The sequence below is a fragment of the Podarcis muralis genome, chromosome 1 (genome assembly GCF_964188315.1).
Source record: "Podarcis muralis chromosome 1, rPodMur119.hap1.1, whole genome shotgun sequence".
Lineage (NCBI taxonomy): Eukaryota > Metazoa > Chordata > Lepidosauria > Squamata > Lacertidae > Podarcis > Podarcis muralis.
Genome location: NC_135655.1, coordinates 75,592,718 through 75,612,782, shown reverse-complemented (window position 1 = coordinate 75,612,782; position 20,065 = coordinate 75,592,718). Strand labels below are relative to the sequence as shown.

General features: G+C 40.4%; 1 protein-coding gene across 1 annotated transcript in view; it reads right to left on the bottom strand.

Annotated features, from left to right (window-relative positions):
• Window positions 1-19,428, bottom strand: part of LOC114584052 (mucin-6) — a 35,023-nt gene extending 15,595 nt beyond the window's left edge. Inside the window, exons 1-20 of the mRNA XM_077927021.1 lie at window positions 19,206-19,428; window positions 17,269-17,307; window positions 16,015-16,068; window positions 15,359-15,599; window positions 14,344-14,470; window positions 12,822-12,909; window positions 12,027-12,136; window positions 10,624-10,831; window positions 10,164-10,286; window positions 9,370-9,490; window positions 8,738-8,876; window positions 8,034-8,138; window positions 7,551-7,623; window positions 6,634-6,771; window positions 5,879-6,040; window positions 4,982-5,076; window positions 3,533-3,665; window positions 2,307-2,556; window positions 1,156-1,208; window positions 952-1,061 (exon numbers count right to left, since the gene is read on the bottom strand). Coding sequence (XP_077783147.1) covers window positions 952-1,061; window positions 1,156-1,208; window positions 2,307-2,556; window positions 3,533-3,665; window positions 4,982-5,076; window positions 5,879-6,040; window positions 6,634-6,771; window positions 7,551-7,623; window positions 8,034-8,138; window positions 8,738-8,876; window positions 9,370-9,490; window positions 10,164-10,286; window positions 10,624-10,831; window positions 12,027-12,136; window positions 12,822-12,909; window positions 14,344-14,470; window positions 15,359-15,599; window positions 16,015-16,068; window positions 17,269-17,307; window positions 19,206-19,428 — 2,592 coding nt within the window. The remainder of the gene's footprint in view (window positions 1-951; window positions 1,062-1,155; window positions 1,209-2,306; window positions 2,557-3,532; window positions 3,666-4,981; window positions 5,077-5,878; window positions 6,041-6,633; window positions 6,772-7,550; window positions 7,624-8,033; window positions 8,139-8,737; window positions 8,877-9,369; window positions 9,491-10,163; window positions 10,287-10,623; window positions 10,832-12,026; window positions 12,137-12,821; window positions 12,910-14,343; window positions 14,471-15,358; window positions 15,600-16,014; window positions 16,069-17,268; window positions 17,308-19,205) is intronic.
• Window positions 19,429-20,065: the final 637 nt, after the last annotated feature.

Below are 20,065 nucleotides of genomic sequence, written 5' to 3'. Positions count from 1 at the left end.
GGGATCTGTAGTCCAGCAAACTCTGGAGGGCACCAGGTTCTCCTGCTCAATGCTGTTATGCAGCAACCGTAAATAAGTATGTGAGTGATGGGGTGAGAATAGAAAAGTGAGAACAAAATTGTGGGCATGCTCAGACCTGGTGTTTTCTAAGTCATTGCCATATGACTGGGAGAACATTTAAAGGAAATCTGCATGTATATAAAGTATTTAGGATAAAGTTGTGATTTTTATTATACAGATATTGTGAAGGATCCCAGCTAAGTCTAAAAGTGAGGTACATATTGGGAGCTGGCCTAATGAGGTCAACAGTGCAATCATATGTATGCCTACTCAGGCATATGTCTGATTGAATTTATTGGCACTTACTCTGAGATCAGTAGGTATGGGGTTGCATTCTAAGAGCCTGAGCCAGAATTTTCCTGCCCATATTTGAGTTCTACAGGTGGACTATGGTGGCCCTCAGGTTCCAGGTCTGCCTTTCACTCACTGAGCTTCTATTGCAGTGTGTGGCCGAAAGGAGGTGGGAAAAGTTTTCCCCATCTTCCTTGCTTATGGTGAGAAGCTTGCAGTCCCCAAAGTGAGAGATTTCACAGCCCTGCCTCCCGGAATGGCATAAAGGTAGTTGTGAAATTCCTGCTATTTTTTTTTCTATTTATGCCTATTATCTCATACAAAAAAAAATCGGTTATACGCTGTTTTCACTGCTCTGTGTTAGTTTTGTTAGACTATGAGTGTTTCAATACATGGTTTTAATTTCATAGCAAAGAATGAGAACATTTGGCAAATTAAGTACTACAAATTATTGCATGCTGATGATAATCACAATGGTTATATATATTTATATATTAATTTTGATTTTATTCTGTGCACTGCTCTAAGACCTCTTGGTATAGGGCGGTATATAAATTCAATAAATAATAATAATGATGGTAGCAAAAGTATTGCACTTACACATGCAATTCCAGTAGCCAGCATTTGGCAGGTTGGTGCACAGGCAGCTCCATATTTGCTTTCTGAAGGTGCTGAGCATGAAATATATTTTTTGGGAGGCTTGCAGTTTTCTAGGAAAAAGGAAATAAGATGCTTGTGAAATGATGTTTCTGCAACATTTGGAAAGCATGTGCTTTTCAAAAGAAAGGGTAAGGAGATCCATACCTGCAGGGTCAGCAGGTTTGCCAGTACAACTCAGATTCCCATTAATGCAATAGCTAGAATAGAAAAATGAACATTAGAATACACTAAGGAAATGTATGAGATCAAGTATGTCTGAGCTGGAATACCTTCCAAAAGAGTTTATCAGGTTTTGTCTTCGGGCTGGCATTCAACAATTAGGAGTTCAACAGATGTGGAATAATACAGATTTAATACTGGCTATTATTGATTTATTATTAACAATCGTTATCTGGCCCAAATCCTTGAGAAGAAGCAGGATAAAACTTAAGTAAGCAAGCAAGTAAATAAAACATCAATTATATGGTAAATGCTACACAGAATGTAGAAGTGACATGACAATGACAGTTAGATGGAAATAACAAAGATGGCAATGCAGTGGATGGGGATTGGTAAAGGGTTAATAAAAGGTAAGAGGTAAGATATTTCAGTCTATCTCCTTAATTGGTTCCACAAGTGTGCTCCAAATACCACCCATGCTAATAGCAGTATTATTTTATTCGTTTCATTTATAACCCACCATGATGGAACTTGAGGGTTCAGTCTCCCATAAAGACACTGAAGAGGCATACCCCGACTTAGATTCAGCAAGGTCGTTCCACCATGTACCTTTAGACCAGAGATCAAAGACTATATCCTTGGACTTTGTTGTACTATTCATATTTCAGATATGTAGGCCTATGCCTACAACATACCTCTTCAAAATGGGACAAGAATGGGACATAATTAAGTGGGTTTTAATTATTTTACATTTCCTTTTTCTCTTAAAGCTCAGAAATATCTTTGATGAAATTTGTTTTAGTTTCAACAGGATATTGAGTGTTCCTTTCTCAACTGCATAAACATTAGGTGTCTGTTTAATTTATGTTGCCTCACTCCCTTATAATATTATTTGTTGAAGAGATTTTGCCTCCCTCTCCCACTCACCATACTTTTATAATGCCCTTTAATACTTTTAATTCCTTTCAGGGTGTTTGACATACACAAACAACACTGCAACCATAACATTTCTGAAATACCGCCCCACCACCACCATTGCCAGTGTTTACTTTTCCTGCAAGACCATGCATTTGAGAAAACACTAATGTGTTAACAAAGCCAATGCAAAATCCTCATTTGCTGTAGCCCATGCTTACCAGGTAATTCCACCAATTATGGTCGACTGATCAGCATGAATGAACTTCCTGTCTTTCAAGTAGCAAGGGCACTGGGATTTACGGACGCACTCATTTTTGTGATTGAGATAGGTGCCTTTTGGACAATTGCAGCCGTCAATAGGGATGTCAGTGGGGTGGCACTCTAGGCCTCGATGGGAGAGGGACAGGCATGTCCGGTCACAGGCTTGAGTGTTGTAGCTGAATGTCTGATTTCCAGTACAAGAAATGGCTGTCAGTAGAAAAAAGTATAATACAATTAGGTTTTTGCTTTCAGCTGTTCAGATATTCTTCCCCCTTCATACTTCTGTCTCATGCGGGGAACAGTTGGCAGTTCAATGAAGCAAGCTACCGGAAGTCTCTGGGAGAGACAAAATCTTACTCCTCTTTTACTAGTTAGACTACTGATGGTGTAGTAGCTAGAAGGTCTGTAGAAAGTTCTCAGAGGACAACAAAACATGCTTAACCCTGCATTGGTTCCAACGATCAGCCAGGCACTCTTCCTTAAATAGTGCTTACGTGAGCAGCGTAAGGAGGGGAAATTTCACAGTTCGCTAGAGTAGACTACCTGTGTGCTTGACTTTAAGCATATGGAATTAAATGTCCCTGTTTCTTGTTTTATGAGGTGGCACTATATCTATTATATGGGTTAGGTCAGACACAAGGTTCCTAAGTGAATGCTTCCTTCCCTGAGCACAATAAGTAAGGATGTATGTTATATGCAGGATCATTTGTGTGCATGGGCTCTCAGTTATCTAAATGTAATCATTTAAAAAATAGTCCTGCCATTTATCCTGGAGCAGTGTTTAAGGCAGGGCTGCAGCCAGCTTTAGTTTGTTGGGGCTAGATCTCAAAACCTCCAAGAAATCTGACATCACAATAAGATAGTTCATTGATAAAAATGTCAGCATCGGCATATGTCTGGACTCTGAAGCAATACAGTGGTACCTTGGGTTAAGTACTTAATTCGTTTGTTCTTAACCTGTAGCACCACTTTAGCTAATGGGGCCTCCTGCTGCCGCCGCACCGCCGGAGCACGATTTCTGTTCTCTTCCTGAAGCAAAGTTCTTAACCTAAAGCACTATTTCTGGGTTAGAGGAGTCTGTAGCCTGAAGCGTATGTAACCTGAAGTGTATGTAACCCGAGGTACCACTGTAGTAATACGGGGGGGGGGGTATCCCTATAAGTATCAGTTGGAGACTACTTACTGCAGTTGTCTACTGTACTCCTCCAGTTCCCAAGAAACAGTCCCATTGAAGCACACACACGGGCGTATGATCCCAGAGCGGAACAAATATAGGGAAAGGTTTCCTCATAGTTGCAGGCTTGATATATACATCTCTGAAAACAAAGAGGCAGGCTATGTTTTGTTAATAAGCAATCAGAACTGCTGACTGTAGATCATGAAATGGTTTGTCAGTGCATGTACATCACTTGATTGTATTGAAAAGTATTGCAACTGAAATTATATAAAAGTGCTATCTTTGGTGATCTGGGTCGGCTCTTTCACACAGCCCTATTCTGAGGGGGCAGTTAAAGTCCCTCCAGACTGGTGTTCCATTGTGCATGTGTTCTGCAACATTTGTGGTGGATTTATTCTGTTTTAGTTTACATATTTACGTTCTTTATTTTGGTCCAAAGACCCACAAAAGCATTTTCAAAAGCAAAATAAAACAGAAATACAGGGAAAGGATTCCATGGCAGTCACTATGTCTTATGCAGAGCATGTAGGTTTCTATTTCTTATTAAAAGCCTCCTTGATTGGTCTTTCACCATCTTTTTAAGCTACGATATTGCCTTTAAATCCTGAGGCAGGGGTTATGGGATATTTCATACAGTGATCTTCGCTCTTGATCTTATGTAATCTGTGGAATGTTTGCATTTGGAATCTACTATGGCCATGATTTTCAGTGACCATCATATTTCATGAATCTGTCTGTACCTAACTATTGCCAATTATTCACCAAAGCCAGACTAAATGTATTTCCATCAAAAGTAATAAATGGCAGACTGTCTGGCATACCCTATCAAAACTTACTCTGCTCATGTTCTCAGGGTGTCGACTCTATGAAGAATATCCTACTACGTTGTGAGCTGTTCAAATAAGCCAGGGATCAGTTAATTAAACCTCTATTGGTAAATTTAACTGGAAAATCCAAAACCATCTATCTTAAGTACCTCCTTGGAGATATGTCAAATGATACTACCCTGGCCATGGCTAAGTTCCTCTTGGAAGTAATAAGTTCGTTCTGCAATGCTTCCCCAGTGCTACCACATTATTTATGTTCAAAAGGGTTATTGCACAACAAAAGTGGGACAAACAAAAACCAGAATATTTGTGATATAAAAAGTTACAGGATTTCAGCTGGAAGTTGGATGTCATTTTGGCAGTGTGTGTGTGTGGGGGGGGGAATACAACTTTTCCTGACGTTTACAAACTTTGTAATTACCTGGGACTCAGTTATACAGCTGCAAATAAATGTTTTAAATGTGCTGTAAAGTGCAATATACTCAGGTGCAACTAGATGGCAACAGTGAGCTATGCCAAATTCAATGTATTTTTCAAAACGGTTTTTTCTTTAAAAAAGCATTTTCACATCTAGTTCACATCTGAACATCTAGTTGCTGTCTTCTGAACATTTTACAGAAACCCCTACCTTATAAAATGGAACAGGATTCACCACAGAATGACATTTCTCAAATACTGTTTCTTTCTTGATAAGAACAGAGCAATGGGTCTCGGCACACATTTCTAGACAAAAAGATACAACCAAAGGTATTAGGCAAGTTCATTTATTCCCAAGCTAATATTAAAAGATGTGTACAAATAAGGGGGAGATAAAACAAGTCCTGTAGTGCAGTGGGTCAGTGTGCCTGGCTGTTAACCAGAAGGTTGGTGGCTTGAGCTCATTCAGAAACAGCTGATTCCAGCATTGCAGGGCATTGGGCTACTAGATGAGCCTTGACATTCCTTCCAACTCTACAATTCTATGATTCTATGAATAATAGCCAGTGGCTATACCAATAGCTGACCTGGCCTATTTTCTGAATACTTGTGACAAATGCTGTTATTTTGTTATGCTTTTCATGGACATCCAAGAAGTAAAGTGAATCTCATTTGTCATCTTTTTTTGATAATGATTATAGAATGTGTACATTTTAAAACTAACACAAATGGCTCTTGGCTGCCTCTTTCATGCTCATCAATCTGAGAGGCACCCTCAAGGATACAGCCCACAGTGACTTTTTAAATGATGCAGCATTAATGTTCCCCTTTCACATTTTGCATTTGTTGATAATGCCTCCTTCCCAGAGCACCACTTCTCTGATCTCCAAAGCTGCTCAGGGAGATGCGAATAGGTAAAACAAAAAGCTGCAGGGGTTCCTGTTCATAATTATTCCCTCTGTCCCTCATATACTGAAAGCAAGACAAAAATTCTACAGCTCATTTTCAGAATCCTACCATGGCCTTGAATGTATTTTCGGTAATATTTAAAATGCTCAAATAAATAGAATAAAAGAGAGCGCAAACAAAAGCAGACCATGTCACTTACTGTTTAATTGACTCATAGAACAAGGATCTGTATCTCTTTCTATGGCAGGGGGGCAATTTCCTGATCTCCAAGAATCCACAAAGAGAGGAGCTGTTCCTTCAATAATATCCATGCTGGTCATGAAGTCGTCTGTGGTTTCTCCATTGTAGTTACCACACAGCCCTAGTGACATGGAAAGAGATGTGCAGAATGAAAAGCTAGGAGCATTTTTCTACAGTAACACTGAAAAGACTCTTGTTAATTCTATGGCGGGCCTGCGAATTATACCTGTACTATATATGCCTAATATAGGTAGCAACGTGAAAGCCACAGGTTTCCTCTCCATAAAGTATCTGTAGGCCCTGGAGCAAAGAAGTTCTGGTCTGCCCAAAAGGCTGCATTGAATTGTAGAAGCTAAAACATTTTTAACAGTCTGCTTGAATCTCTGAACTAGTTTCCACCCAAGTGCAGAGGCGTTGCTATAATTATGATTATTAAGATTTCTTACCCTCTGTTCACCATGAGGTCCCAGGGTGAGTTACAATTTAAAATACAATATCAAAAACAATTAAAAATAATATAGTGGTTCTCCACCCCTTACTAGTGTAGTAGACAGGTGAATGACATATTTGACCTTTGCTGTCCCCCAGAGGTCAAGTATAATCTAGTATGGAGTGGTCACAATTTGAAGGTGTCCCCAGGCTATGCTAGATCTCATCTCACAAACTATTTCCACATCAGATCTGGAATAGTTCAACAGAAACCAAGTACTTTACCTCGGGTATTGTCTTTGAACTGAAATCCAACTTTAATATAAACTTGAAACACTGGACTAACTTGAATTACCAGTTCCAGCCCAAAGGTTGTATACATTTGAATGTGAGTAGATGACTGTCTGAAGATGATGATGTCTCCTAAAGAAATGAGATAATTGAAAAGATGTTGACTCTGTTTTATCTATTTAAGTTATTAAATATATTACATATATTGATACGTTTATTTCTTTGTTTCTACTATTCATGTTGAATAGTTTGCGTTATATAAATATTACATTTTTTGTTATTTTGATAGGAGGAATGGTTGCTTATTTATTTATATTTGCAGCTCACCTACTCCAAATATAGAGTGGGTAACAACATATTTAAACAGAAATAATATAAAATATAGAACATATTGTTGACAGGATTGTCTTTATCTGGATCTTCACTGGCTCCCAGTATGTTTAATTCAAAGTGTTGGTGCTGACCTTTAAAGCCCTAAATGGCCTTAGCCCAGTATATCTGAAGGAGCGTCTCCATCCCCATTGTTCAGCCCGGACACTGAGGTCCTCCTCCAAGGGCCTTCTGCTGGTTCCCTCACTGCAAGAAGTGAGGTTGCAGGGAACCAAGCAGAGGGCCTTCTTGGTAGTGGCACCCGCCCTGTGAAATACCCTCACATCAGATGTCATGTCAAGGAAATAAGCAACTATCTGACTTTTAGAAGACATCTGAAGTCAACCCTGTTTAGGGAAGTTTTTAATGTCTGATGTTTTATGTCTTTAAATATGCTGTAAGCTGCCCAGAGTGGCTGGGATAACCCAGTCAGATGGGTGGGATATAAATAATAATTATCTTAACATCTTATCTTATATCTTATATCTTATCATCATCTTATTTATTGGGTACATTTTCCATTTTCTTCTTTCTTATCTTACCTGATTTATAAGGTAGCCTCTTAAGTTCATCCTCATCCATTAAAATTTCATTTTTGGAAATCACAATTTTGTCCTACATGGAAAAGATAACACAGAATCCTAAACACAGAGCTGGGTGAAGGGTTAAATGCCACTCTGGGTCAATCTTGAATCCATGAATCAGGACGGATATAGAATGTGTGTAACCACAGGAAATAAATAATTTTTTGGAGGAATCACTGAAATTAACCGCTACCATAATTTTTGCAACTGAGAACAATGATTGTGACTATTGCATATAGGTACTTATCTCACCTTTTCACTCTGTTCCGCATTCAATTGCCCGTATCTGTACATCTGGACTACAATTTAAGCACATCCTTTAAATCCAGCTGAGATCAACGGGGCTTAGGCATACCTCATTCTGTGCTGGACTGTATCTGCTCTGATTTTTTTTCCATAGGATGCACTCAGCAGTAACGTTTCTATGAGAGGCACACTTACTTTTCCTGAGACATAAATGATGGCTGTCAGTGATGTCTCTGAACTGGAATAACCAGAGTTTTCATACACGGCCATCAGGGTTCCATTGTGTGGTAACATGGGACTCTAGAAGGAGAGGAAAAGCAAAATAATGCAAAGTTTGTAGAAGGGAGAAAACTCAATATGTTCACATCCACCGTTTAAAATGATTGTCGAATGTTTCCATACTGTACCAAATGTTTCCTTTTCATTGACATTTTATTCATTTTGCTGCAGCAAATCCAGGTATGCCACCAAACATACACTCAATATGGAGCTGTTGCCAATTGTGACTCCCTGACTACTTCCGTGACTGTGCAGTTGTAAACATTTTGAGCCTGGTGGTTTGGAGGCAATGGTGCTTTGAATATGCTGGGTGCTTCCACTGCACTGGATTCTACCTCCTCTGCCCGCCCACCCCCATAGGACTGTTCTACCCAATGAATAGAGTGGAGAATGTTCATCTCCCACTTGTTTGAAGGCCCCCGTAATGCTTCTTGGTTCTCTTAATATTTGCACATGCCATAAAAAAGAGGAATACAGAGTTAGATATTATGGTTAATAGCATGACTGTGGTACTTCCAGTCCTCTATGAACAGTATAAGGTAAATGCTGACCCCTGGAAAATATTAAAATATTTTTCTAAAAACAAATCTGATAATGCTGATCTTTATTAGGTAGAATACCTTCATAAGAATGTAGGTGCAAACTCCATGGAAACGGTATGGCCTAGAGTCGAATGTGGTAACAAATGACCCTCCCTCCAAGGAACATCTGCCTGGACATGGCAGTTCTGTGCAGCTCCACTGACCCATCATACACTTACTAGTAAAAAGAAAGGTACATGTCAGCTGTTAACTGGAAAAGCAGATTTAAGCTCATCATCACTTTCTGGGTTATTTGTTTTAGGTCAGAATAGCTGCGCAAGTGCAATACATGTAAAAGCACATTCCCCCACCCCCTAAGGATCATCAGAACTGTAGTTTGTTAAGGGTGCTGGAAGCAGCAGCTCTCTGAAGAATAAACTACAGATCCCAGGATTATTGGGGGGTGCTTTCAATGCAAAGTGTGCACACAACCTATTATATCTCTCTTCATTTGTGCAATAATATTTGAAACCAATAAACTTTAAACATGAAAATCCAAGTTGGACTTCTAAAGACAGTCAAAAATGCACGTCATATCCTGATCTATGTGCAAAAATCTCTCTTTTAAAAAAAATTCTATCTCTGTCTTTTTTATGTATGTTTCAGCATATCAGTGCCAGGTATTCTAACCACAACCCATCCTTCTTTAATTAGAATACCACCGTACTTACCAAGTTCTACATGTTGCTTTCATAACATCACCAGGAGCATACATTTCCCCATTCAGTGTGCATGGACACTGTTCTACCGGAACACATGTTCGGTTTTTTGAAATGTCATCCAAAACAGTCCCTGTCAAAGGTGAAAGCAAATGAATGGCAAGCATTTTAATTCCTTCTGAATGTATATAGCATAAAGCTTGGGAACTTTTGCAAGGTGTTTTTTTTTCTTCTGGAGGAAATTCAGGGGCAGGTCTATTCACTTAGGTGCTCTTCATATCATGGACAAATTGTGTTCCAGTTTCATAGCAATAAATCTGAATAGAGACCGAAAACCATAGGTAATTAACTAAATATAAAGTGAATAGCATACATAGTCATTTGGCCATTTGGCATAGTTGAATTTAAGTTACATATTCCTAAACATACTTTTTAAAGAACCTTGTTTAGCTTCAGAATCACAGATAATTTCCACTTTAAACCTGTTCCGAAATAAGATGATTCCTCCTAGAATGACTATTTTTTCTACTAAGCCAGGAAAACACTCCCAGCTCCATTGAGCATCTTTACCTTCTCCTTAGGGAAATAATCTGGGTTGTCATGCCTAGCCAATCCATAAACAAGTCATTTCTGAGCCCCATCTAACAGTGAAGCCCTAACTCAGCCCTACCTGAAAGTTAAACTGTCAGGTTCTAACTTGTAACCCTCTATTCTCTTCTGATTGGATGACACTTCACCCAGCCCTGATTATCTTATGGGTCTCCAGGAGGCTGACCCAAGGTCTATCCATCACAATGTCCTTTTACCTTCTGGGCAGAAGCAGCCATATGTACAGTAGCTGGAACAGCTGTAATCTGGATTGGAACATGTTTTGAGACAGGGAGAACCACACTCTTTGTAGATTTGGTTAGCTGGACATCTTCCCAAAGCTGCAAAACACAATGGTTCAGAGAGTGAAGTTAGGACAGACGGGGAGGAAAGAAGTACAGCAAATTGTCAAGAAGCAGAAAAAAAAAGCAATGGAGAATAGCCACAGGGAGAACAAGGAGCAGCAACAACAATAAGGAGCAGGCGAAACACTGATGGGGAAGCATACTTTCTTCCTGTCCTCATTGGTAGCCCTGTCTTAATACATGTAAATAATGAGGCATTTACTAGCTGTGCACATTTTATTTCAGAATACAGAAGCTGATGTTTATGGTAGTTTGGTCAATGTGTTGTTAATACCTGACATGTATAATCATGAGCCAGAACCTCATAACTTACAGCAGAGGTCAGTGCTCCTCCAATCAGACACTTCTTGATGGGACATGGCACACTGCCTGGAGTACTCTGAAAGGGTAGCACAAGTACAGTTCCTCTGCCCTGGATCAGGGCAATTTTGCATGTCAAGTTGGCAGCGGATAACAAACCCTTTCCTTGAGATGTTGCAAGATTGAGACACGAGTCCTAGAAGCTGGCTGCAGATCCTAGACTATTGGAAGAAGAAAGAAAGGCAGCTTCAATGAATGCAATGCATTTTGGGAAAGGGCGCGATTGCACCACAGACTGAATTGCTTTGACAACTTGTTGTTACCAAAAGCATTGAGTAAGAATGTGTGCCTATCGTTAATGTAGCCTCCCCCTTATCACCATATAAGTTATGGACTGGCAACCGAAAGCCACAGGCGGCAGTCCCTGGATCCAGTGCATTGTTCCACCATCACCCATGTCACTTTCAATGGTGGCAAAACATCCCACCTTGCTTCCTGTTGTCTGAGGGCTGAATAACATTTAATCTTGAATGGGAGAGTAGATAGGCAGAATTATGTGTGATATCTGTTGCCGCGTAGGGATTAAAAGGAGAGAGTAAGACACACAAAGCTATGTCTTTTTACTCTTCCTTGTCTATCTAACATTAACCCTTCAGGCCGCTGCCCTGACTGTGACTCTCCAGGGTTCCAGACAGGAGTCTTCTCCAGCTCTATCTGCATTTGACCTTGGATCTTTTACATGTTCTGGTCTTTTATCGCATTTTGAAAAGTCTTAATAATATTTTTTTTAAAGAAATGAATGGATCCCTTTTTTATTTGCAATGCACAGGGGCCACAGCAGGGGGCAAATGGTTGAAGCCCCTGCACCATCCTCCCACCAGAGTTCCGATCCAAATCAGGCCCCAGCGCACCTGACATTTGAATTGCCAAAAAATAATATATTAAAACAAATGGATCCTTTTCTAACAATGCATATTGTCCACGTGAGTGAGTGAGTGAGTGAGTGAATGCATGGATGGGAGTGATATGTTTATGAGAATGTGGATAGCGATGACCACTTTGGGCTCTGGCCACACTCATTTGGGGCTCCTGCCCTGCTACCAAGAGAATACAGTCTCCATTCTGTTGTGCTGAAGCTAGAATGTGAGAGAAGCAGGGAACTAACTGGGGAGAATGCCATTCCCTCACAGCTGGAAAGCCTAAATTCTCCACTTTTGAAAATCCCTTTTATGAAAAACCTCCAAAAAGATAGGAAGAGGTTTGCACATCCCATTCCATGCTTTCCTCCCAGTTCTTTCAGACCAACTTAGCCAATCTGCTACTGTATCTTCAATCATGGCAGTGTTTTCTCAATTACTGCCTCTGTCTAAAAGTATTGAAAGGTAGGCAGAGCCAGAAAAATGATATGGTACATACATATTTCTTGCGAGGAACGTTAGAAACTGCCATTTCCTCAACTGGGCAGATCTCTGCAGGATCATCAATTTTCTGCAAGGCAGCATATTTTTGAGGGTCCAGAAGTTTGTCTATTAATCAAAGTATAAATTCAGTTGAGTTTGTTAGTGAAGAGTCCATCTTAGGCAACCTATGCACTCTATAAATGGGGGTCCATTTATACACCTGACTCATTTTACATTAAAAAACAACTGTGCATATATGAAGATAGGTGGGTGGCTTGTTGTTGTCATCAATCTCTGGAAAAATAAAACATAAGGAGTGGAGATTTTAAGGGCAGTAAAATGATGCCTTCTTGACTCTAGTCATGCTTTTCCCTTCATGGAAGGGCTGTTGACCAAGTGAACATCTTTGCAGAAGGCAATATTTGCCAATTTCCCCATTCCACTACAGCCCCTATACTCTATAGAAGTTTGGAGGACCCTCCAAACAGCACAGAGGATGGCATAGGGGGAAGGGCTTGGCAAAAGATTGCCTCCTCAACTCTCCTGTTAATGGAAACCTCCACTAGATTGAAAACTCAATTGGATATAACCAATGCTTTTACCTTTTCTTATTATAATACCACAGAAAAGTGATGGGAAATAAAAAACATGGGACCTTACTGCCCTGTGTGAGCAAGTAGTCCTCATATTATCTTCTTTATTTTATCAACTATACTAGAAGTTTAGGCAATTAGATGATAATGTTTGGCTTAATAAGTTGCCATGAAATCCAAACCTTTCTGTCCTTTATTTCTGCACTGGAAAAACTCACCTTCACTCATAAACTCATTTAATTCTTTCCCATCAAAGTTCCCACACAGTCCACATGTTCTTGTCATGTATTTTTCCTCAATCAAAACCTAAAAGAGAAAACTGAATTAATTAGAAAAATAGCTATGCATTATATCTTGGTAAAATACAAAGCCCTGAGTGACTCAGGTCTCAAGTACTTAGAGGAGAGCCAATCTCTGCCAGCCCATACATTAAGATCTGCTGAGAAGGCCCTCCTTGTGACCCTGCTACCCAATGTAGCACATGTTGCTGTGATGTGGGGAAAAGTCTTGTTGCTAAGGCTCCCTGGCTGTGAAATTCCCTTCTTGTAAAATAGAGGAGACTAACCATTTATGGCCTGAAGGCCACATTCATCCATGGCCAGCACTCAGAGCAGGGGAGCTCATACCACTGCTTAGTGTGCCTTCTCGAGACTTGCGCATGTGCACAGAGGACACACATAGGTTGGCATACATAGACACACATCACCCCCTCCTAAGTTGATATGTGCAGATCAGAAGAGGAAGAAGGTTTACAACTCCCTTTCCCTATATGAGATTATCAGTCTGATGACTGGGGTGAGGGTGCCCATCCCGACATTGAGTCTACTTATTTCTTACGTCTTTCTGAGCACAGATTGATAAAATGCCAGGAGAATGCACACCTGAGTCAACACCAACCACAATTAGCGCAGCAGCAAGCTCAACGAAATGTCTGAGAACCGCTTTGTGGGCCGCTGTCCAGGTCAGATTGACCCATGTTGCATTATTAATCGTGCGACTACCCGCTATTAGATGAGGTTTTGTTTGTTTTTTGCTTTGCTTTTTTGAAAAGGAGTCTTGTTGTGACACCTTGAAGGCCAACAGATTTATGCCAACAATTAATCTGCTAGTTTTTAAAGTGCCACAGCAAGACTCCTTTTTGTTCTCGCTGTTAACAGGTTAACAGGCCTCCCTCGCTGGAATTTGTCATCCTGAAGAATGTAAGTGCTCTCTCCCAATCATATTTTCTATGGGTGAAAACAGGTGACCACTTAACCATGTGGCTACTGCTTCAGTGTGTTCTACCTGTCAGCCCTAATCAGGTACGGAGTTTGTCATCCCTAGGCTGTAGCCACCCAGGCAGCCCAATGTAATGCAATGCCTGCTTATATCCTTTCCTTCCCTTTACTTGCAGGGAGGATGGGAAGAGCCAGCTCATGGCATGTCGAGAACCCAGTGAAGCCGCTGATGCCCTTTGTGACCGCCAGGGCAGGAGGCAGGGAGCATAAAGAGTAGGTAGCCAATGGCAGGCACAGCCAGCTAATTCTAGTTTTGCCCCCCCTCTCCCTGCTGAGATCCCCAAGGGCAACACTTAGACTAAGGAGGATGCAACTGATAGCCAGGGACACACTCTGGACTGGTTGTAAGAAGGCAGGTGGGGGCTGGCTTCTTCATTACAACCATGCAGCAATAATGTAAAACCTGTGCGATTTTTATCATTCCAAAAATATGCTCAGAAGATGAAAGCAAGACTTTACCCACCATGAGATAATCATCATTATTCCAGAAAACGGCAAGCTCAATCTCCATCAGCTTGGCCACTAGGCGGATGGTGCGTCCAAAAGGTGTAATCTGAATTCCATTTCTGGTGTATGGCAGCCTGATAATACTATTGGAGTAGTATGGGGAAGAGGAAAGAAGAAACACATAGACCTAGAAACTTAGTAATTCCAAGGAATTTCTAGGCTTCGTGTTCTAAGTCAAAAGTCTTTTTTATCCAAACTTTTTTTTTAATCACCCATAAATTAGAAATGCTTAGCAATGTCTATTTCTCACCATACATTTCCATTAAAATTAATAATTAAAAGTTTCCTAGTCACTTTTAACATTAAATTTAAAACTATATTTGTTAAAGATCAGACTGAGTCTGGAAAAGACCACTTTTTCTAATTAAGAACGCAAGGAGGGTGCCATAGTACCAGCAAAAATAAGCATTTAACTCATTCATGCCTAGTGGGATGCCTTTTATTATTAATATTCATGGGACTGTTTGGGAATTTTAAAAAATGCAGGCAAAAGAGCTCTGAAATCTACTAGAAACCAATTTCAGTTAGGAGAGGCCTCAGCCTTGGACCACACAATCTGAGGAAACTTCTGAGCTTGTGTAAAATGCCATTCCTACTGTGATAGAATCTTGGGAGTTTGGCAAAGTCCAGCTTTCACTTTTGACAAGCTGAAGAATTGGAAAGAAATGCTTCATTTCTGCCATCATGTTTTCATAAAGTGCAAAATATGTTGCTGTTGTTTGGTTAAACCCTAGGTTTTTGGGGCAAACTCCTTTTGCATGGCAAGTTTTATGTTTGTCTCCAAACAATTTCCATTAACACTATAAAAATGAAAACCGTGCCAATCACAAAGAATATTATGTCAAAAACTGTATTAACAACACCTTCAGATAGGAAAAGAAAAAGCCCAGCTTGAAACCTGAACCTATAGTTTTTGATTAAAAAAAGAGCAAAGCTTTCACCACATGAGCATTTTACTATCATGTGCTTACCCAACATCCTTGACTGATATGATGCCATTTTCAATTATGATAACGTTGGGTCCCAACTCGATGATGATTCTGGTAATTTTTTTGTTTGGCCCACGACGGAACTGGATGTTGAAATCCGGGTTGACGTCATTGCATACGGTGGCAAAGATGTAATTGCAAGTCCCAGAAAAATCATACAAGTAGTTGTCGAAAGTTGAGAAATGCCCAGTGCCCCAGGTGGAGCATGAGCCCTTATCCACAGCTTAAAGAAAGGAAGCAAAACTATAGTGAGGTTCTGTTGGGCTCTGATTATTCTGTTGGCCATTCTGAATGGCATTGTGCATATACTTTAGTAGTATTTTAATCAGTTGAATGGATTCTTCTTTTAAATCTGTCCTCCTGGCTCATGATACATAAGCATGGGCATGTACCGTGTTGCCTACAACAATTATTTTTACTAAGAGTTTCCATTCATAGCAGATGCCCCTATTAAGTCCCCGTCCCATGTGCTTTTTAAAGAATCCAGCTTTTCCTTGATGCAGAATTTGGACTGCCTGAGGGCAGGACTGCAATAGTTTTTTAAAGTATAAAATAAAAGTATAAAAGGCATATATCTGCCTTTTGAAGTACTGTGAACCTTTTATCATGATTTCCCACTAAAACAAGGGGAGTAATACCTGTATGATGAAGACGGGCATTATCTAGACTTCTCAACTCTTCAGAATAGGTTTCTAGAAAATAGGAAAAGGTGCATATGTCAAGTCTACATAAGTTAGCATTTCTAGTTATCCTCCAATCAAATGCATTTTCATGATTAAAATATGACCCCATACTATCCTGTAGCTCATTTTAGTTTCTAGAATGTCTGCAGGAGTATCTCATTATTAGGAAAGTAAAGAAGGGGGAGGGGGGAAGGATCAATATTTTTTTTCTCTCCACTACAGGGAAGCCTGTCTCTGTAGGTTCTACTTCTAGGAAAAGAAATACTTACCAAGGTCAAGCCATTCAGCGCTCCTTTGGCCTAAAGTGAAACAAAGGTATATTTGTTGTAGCAATATTGGACATATATATATACTGTACTGATTGTATTAAAATAACTTACCATTTACTGCTGAACCCTATAACAGAATTTCAATTCCCACTTCTAGAAAACAGGGGGTAATGATAATACACTTCCTCTCCCCAACGAAAGGTGAAAGGAAAAAAAATGCTCTTAGATGTTATATTTCCAAAGGTAGAATTTATCTACACACACACACACACACACACACACACACACCTTTGTTAATTGAATTACTTTTTGTGGCTTCAAATATAACAGCAAAATGAAAACATTACTATCCTTTGCCTGGCACATTTTGACCCTGAAGAATAGTCCCATGGACTTGAAGCTCGAAACAAGCATTCTAAACTATTGGGAATACTAAATACCATTCTTTTTCCAAGCATTACTTGACCTCTGACCATTCAGCACTGATCTTCTTCTCCTGAGAGAGACCTTTTGAGAAACCTACTACCACAGTGACATGTCCTGATGCCCTCCAGATATTGTTGGACTACAAGTTCCATCTTCTCTGACCACTGGCCTTAGAGGGAGTTGATGGGAGTTGTAGTCCAACAACATCTAAATGGCACTTGGCTGGGGAAGGCAGGCCTTCAGCCTCAATATAGGAGGAATCTCATTACAGTGACTGCTCTCCTGCGGTTCCATCCCATTTTGCTGCAGTGATGTTACAATGAAAGAAGTAGACCAGAAAGTGCTGACAATATGTTTTCTTTCCTCATTGGTCTTGCAAACTACTCCTGCATCATTTCTCCCATTCCAGTATCACCAGGAACACATGGAATGGGGCTCGGCCAGAATAGCAGCCCCACCACTGCTGTTGCATAAGAAAGAGTCCACAATGGATGTTAAATGTGCAAATTATTACCTCCTCCTAATGCCACTTCCTGTCTTTGAAAGGAGGCACCTATGAAATAAAAAAGGAAATTAAATAGAGAATACATATACAATTAATTGAAACGAACAACTTTTCACAAGTATTCTTGGGATTATGCATCTTGGTTTTAAACTCATGAATGAAATAATTATTTAGGTTAAAAACAACAACAGTTGACTAAGTGGATATTGTCTGCATTAAAGTTGTTCGAGTTTGTTGTTGTTTAGTCGTTTAGTCATGTCCGACTCTTCGTGACCCCATGGACCAGAGCACACCAGGCACTGCCTCCCACAGTTTGGTCAAGCTCATGTTTGTAGCTTCGTGAACACTGTCCAACCATCTTGTCCTCTGTCGTCCCCTTCTCCTTGAACCCTCCATCTTTCCCAACATCAAGGTCTTTTCCAGGGAGTCTTCTCTTCTCATGAGGTGGCCAAAGTATTGGAGCCTCAACTTCAGGATCTGTCCTTCCAGTGAGCACTCAGGGCTGATTTCCATCAGAATTGAGAGGTATGATCTTCTTGCAGTCCATGGGACTCTCAAGAGTCTCCTCCAGCACCATAATTCAAAAGCATCAATTCTTCAGCGATCAGCCTTCTTTATGGTCCAGCTCTCACTTCCATACATCACTACTGGGAAAACCATATCTTTAACTATACGGATCTTTGTTGGCAAGGTGATGTCTCTGCTTTTTAGGTTCAGTTATACAGTGCTAATCTTTTGCAAGCACATTTACTCCATCAAGGGCCCATCATTCGGAGAACCCTTACTCTGCCAATACAATGGATACAAAGGATAAGCAGCAGTAGCTTTTTACTTTTTAAGTAGTAGTAATAGGGCTGTTTTTTATATAAAAAATAAGGTAGTAGTAGCATTTTTATCAGGAGAGAGAAAATGATCACCAGTGTCTTATGAGTGCAATGGTAGGGTTTCCATATTTGTGATGGAGCTGTCTCACTTTAAAAAATGCACAGACAGTTTCCCCTTCATAATATTACAGTGGCAAAAGAAGCTGCATGCATCTGGCAAAGTTTTCCATTTTATGCCACAGGTATCTTTCATTGAGTCAGGAATGTTTAGCCAGGAGAAGAGGCAATTAAGAGGTGATATGATAGCCATTGTCAAATATCTGAAGAGCCATCAAAGATATGAAGGAGCAAATTTGTTTTCTGTTGCTCCAGGGGACCAGAGGGCAAGACCTGAACCAACATGTTCCAATTGCAGCAAAAGGGATTTTGACTAAATTTCAGTCAGAACTTTCTGACAATATGAGCTGTTCAACAGCCTATTGTTTTGGAAGATGGTGGGCTCCCCTTTATCAGAGGTTGTGAAGCAGAAGCTGGATAGTCTTCTATTAATTATGTTGTAACTGTGGATTTTCTGCATCGGAAGGGGTTGGTTTAGATGACCTTTGAAGTACCTTCCAACTGAGAACTCCGTATTTGACCTGACAATCCTGATATTTAGGAAGGGCTGGTCTCAGAACTGAATTCGCTTATTTCCTTCTACATTTGCCCACAATAAGTGGTTTTGTCAATGATATATGAGCCAGCCAAGTGTGGAATGATATATTTTGGTATTTGCTGCATAAAAGTAGTGGAAGGGGTGGGGGAAAGAAAGTATCAAAAACTTCCTGATGGCTAAACGGGAAGGAAAATAATACCTACTTTGCATTTTATTCCAGGAACTTTTACCCATGGAAGATGCCTGACAACAGATGGAATTGTGCCAAAGGTAGTTTCTGACATTACTATGCTCTTCCCATTATGATGCGAATCGACACCATTGTGGAAATGGATTGTTTCAAAATGCTACTGTAACTTCAGAAACAAAATCTTTACAGCTCTGGCCCAGCATCAGAGGCCAGCATGATCAGGCCCATGCTGACACCCCTGGGGCGCAGAGGGACCCATAATCAGTCCTGCTCACACCACCATTGAGGGCTCCATTCAGCATTGCCATCAGGGTTCCCACCACCGGCTTCTCCTGCTCTACTGCTGCTTTTTGCTGCTGCTGCCAGTCACTGACTCCCTGGACATATTTACTTGGCTTGACTCCCACCCATCTATTGCTGCCGCCAGGAAAGATAAACATGTCCAGGGGCAGCACGTGAACAACAGGCAGCAGCAGCAGCAGCAGCAAGCAACAGGGCATGGTCCCAGATGACACAATTACTGTTGCTCTCCCCCTGGACATGTTTACTTGGCAGGCAGTGACATTTTTTTGCAGAGGAAGTGAGCCAAACACTTATCCACTATGCATGGGCACCATCTTAGAGTGCCCCTAATGCAAAGCCCAGTATTGACCCTGTACATTGCATTTTAGGCAGTCTAAAATTATAGCTGTCCACAGCAGGTCTGAAGAGTATTGGCTTATTTCCTATTCAGAAACTTTGGGTTGTATTCAACTAACTTAACATAATGTATGACCAAGTATGGAGCAAAGTTAGTCCGGTGAGAACAGAAGATTAACGAAGCCCTCTTTCTTGTTAGCATCCTTTCTTGTGTAATTTAAGTGGCACCTTGATTTCAAAGACAGGCTGAATGCAAGGGCTGTTTTTCATATATGCTTATGTGTTCACTCCTGTAGATAGGCCAGAATCATAGAACCTTAGAGTTGGAAGAGACCATGGTTTAGTCCAATACCATTACACTATGACTTGTATCCATTGTAGTGCTAAGTAACTGTCCTATTAGCACAAAGAATTACATTTGCACTCTAGGACTCCTCTACTCTTCTTCTCTCACACCCATTTACTGTGGTTTGCCCCCCGCCCCATACTCTAGACACT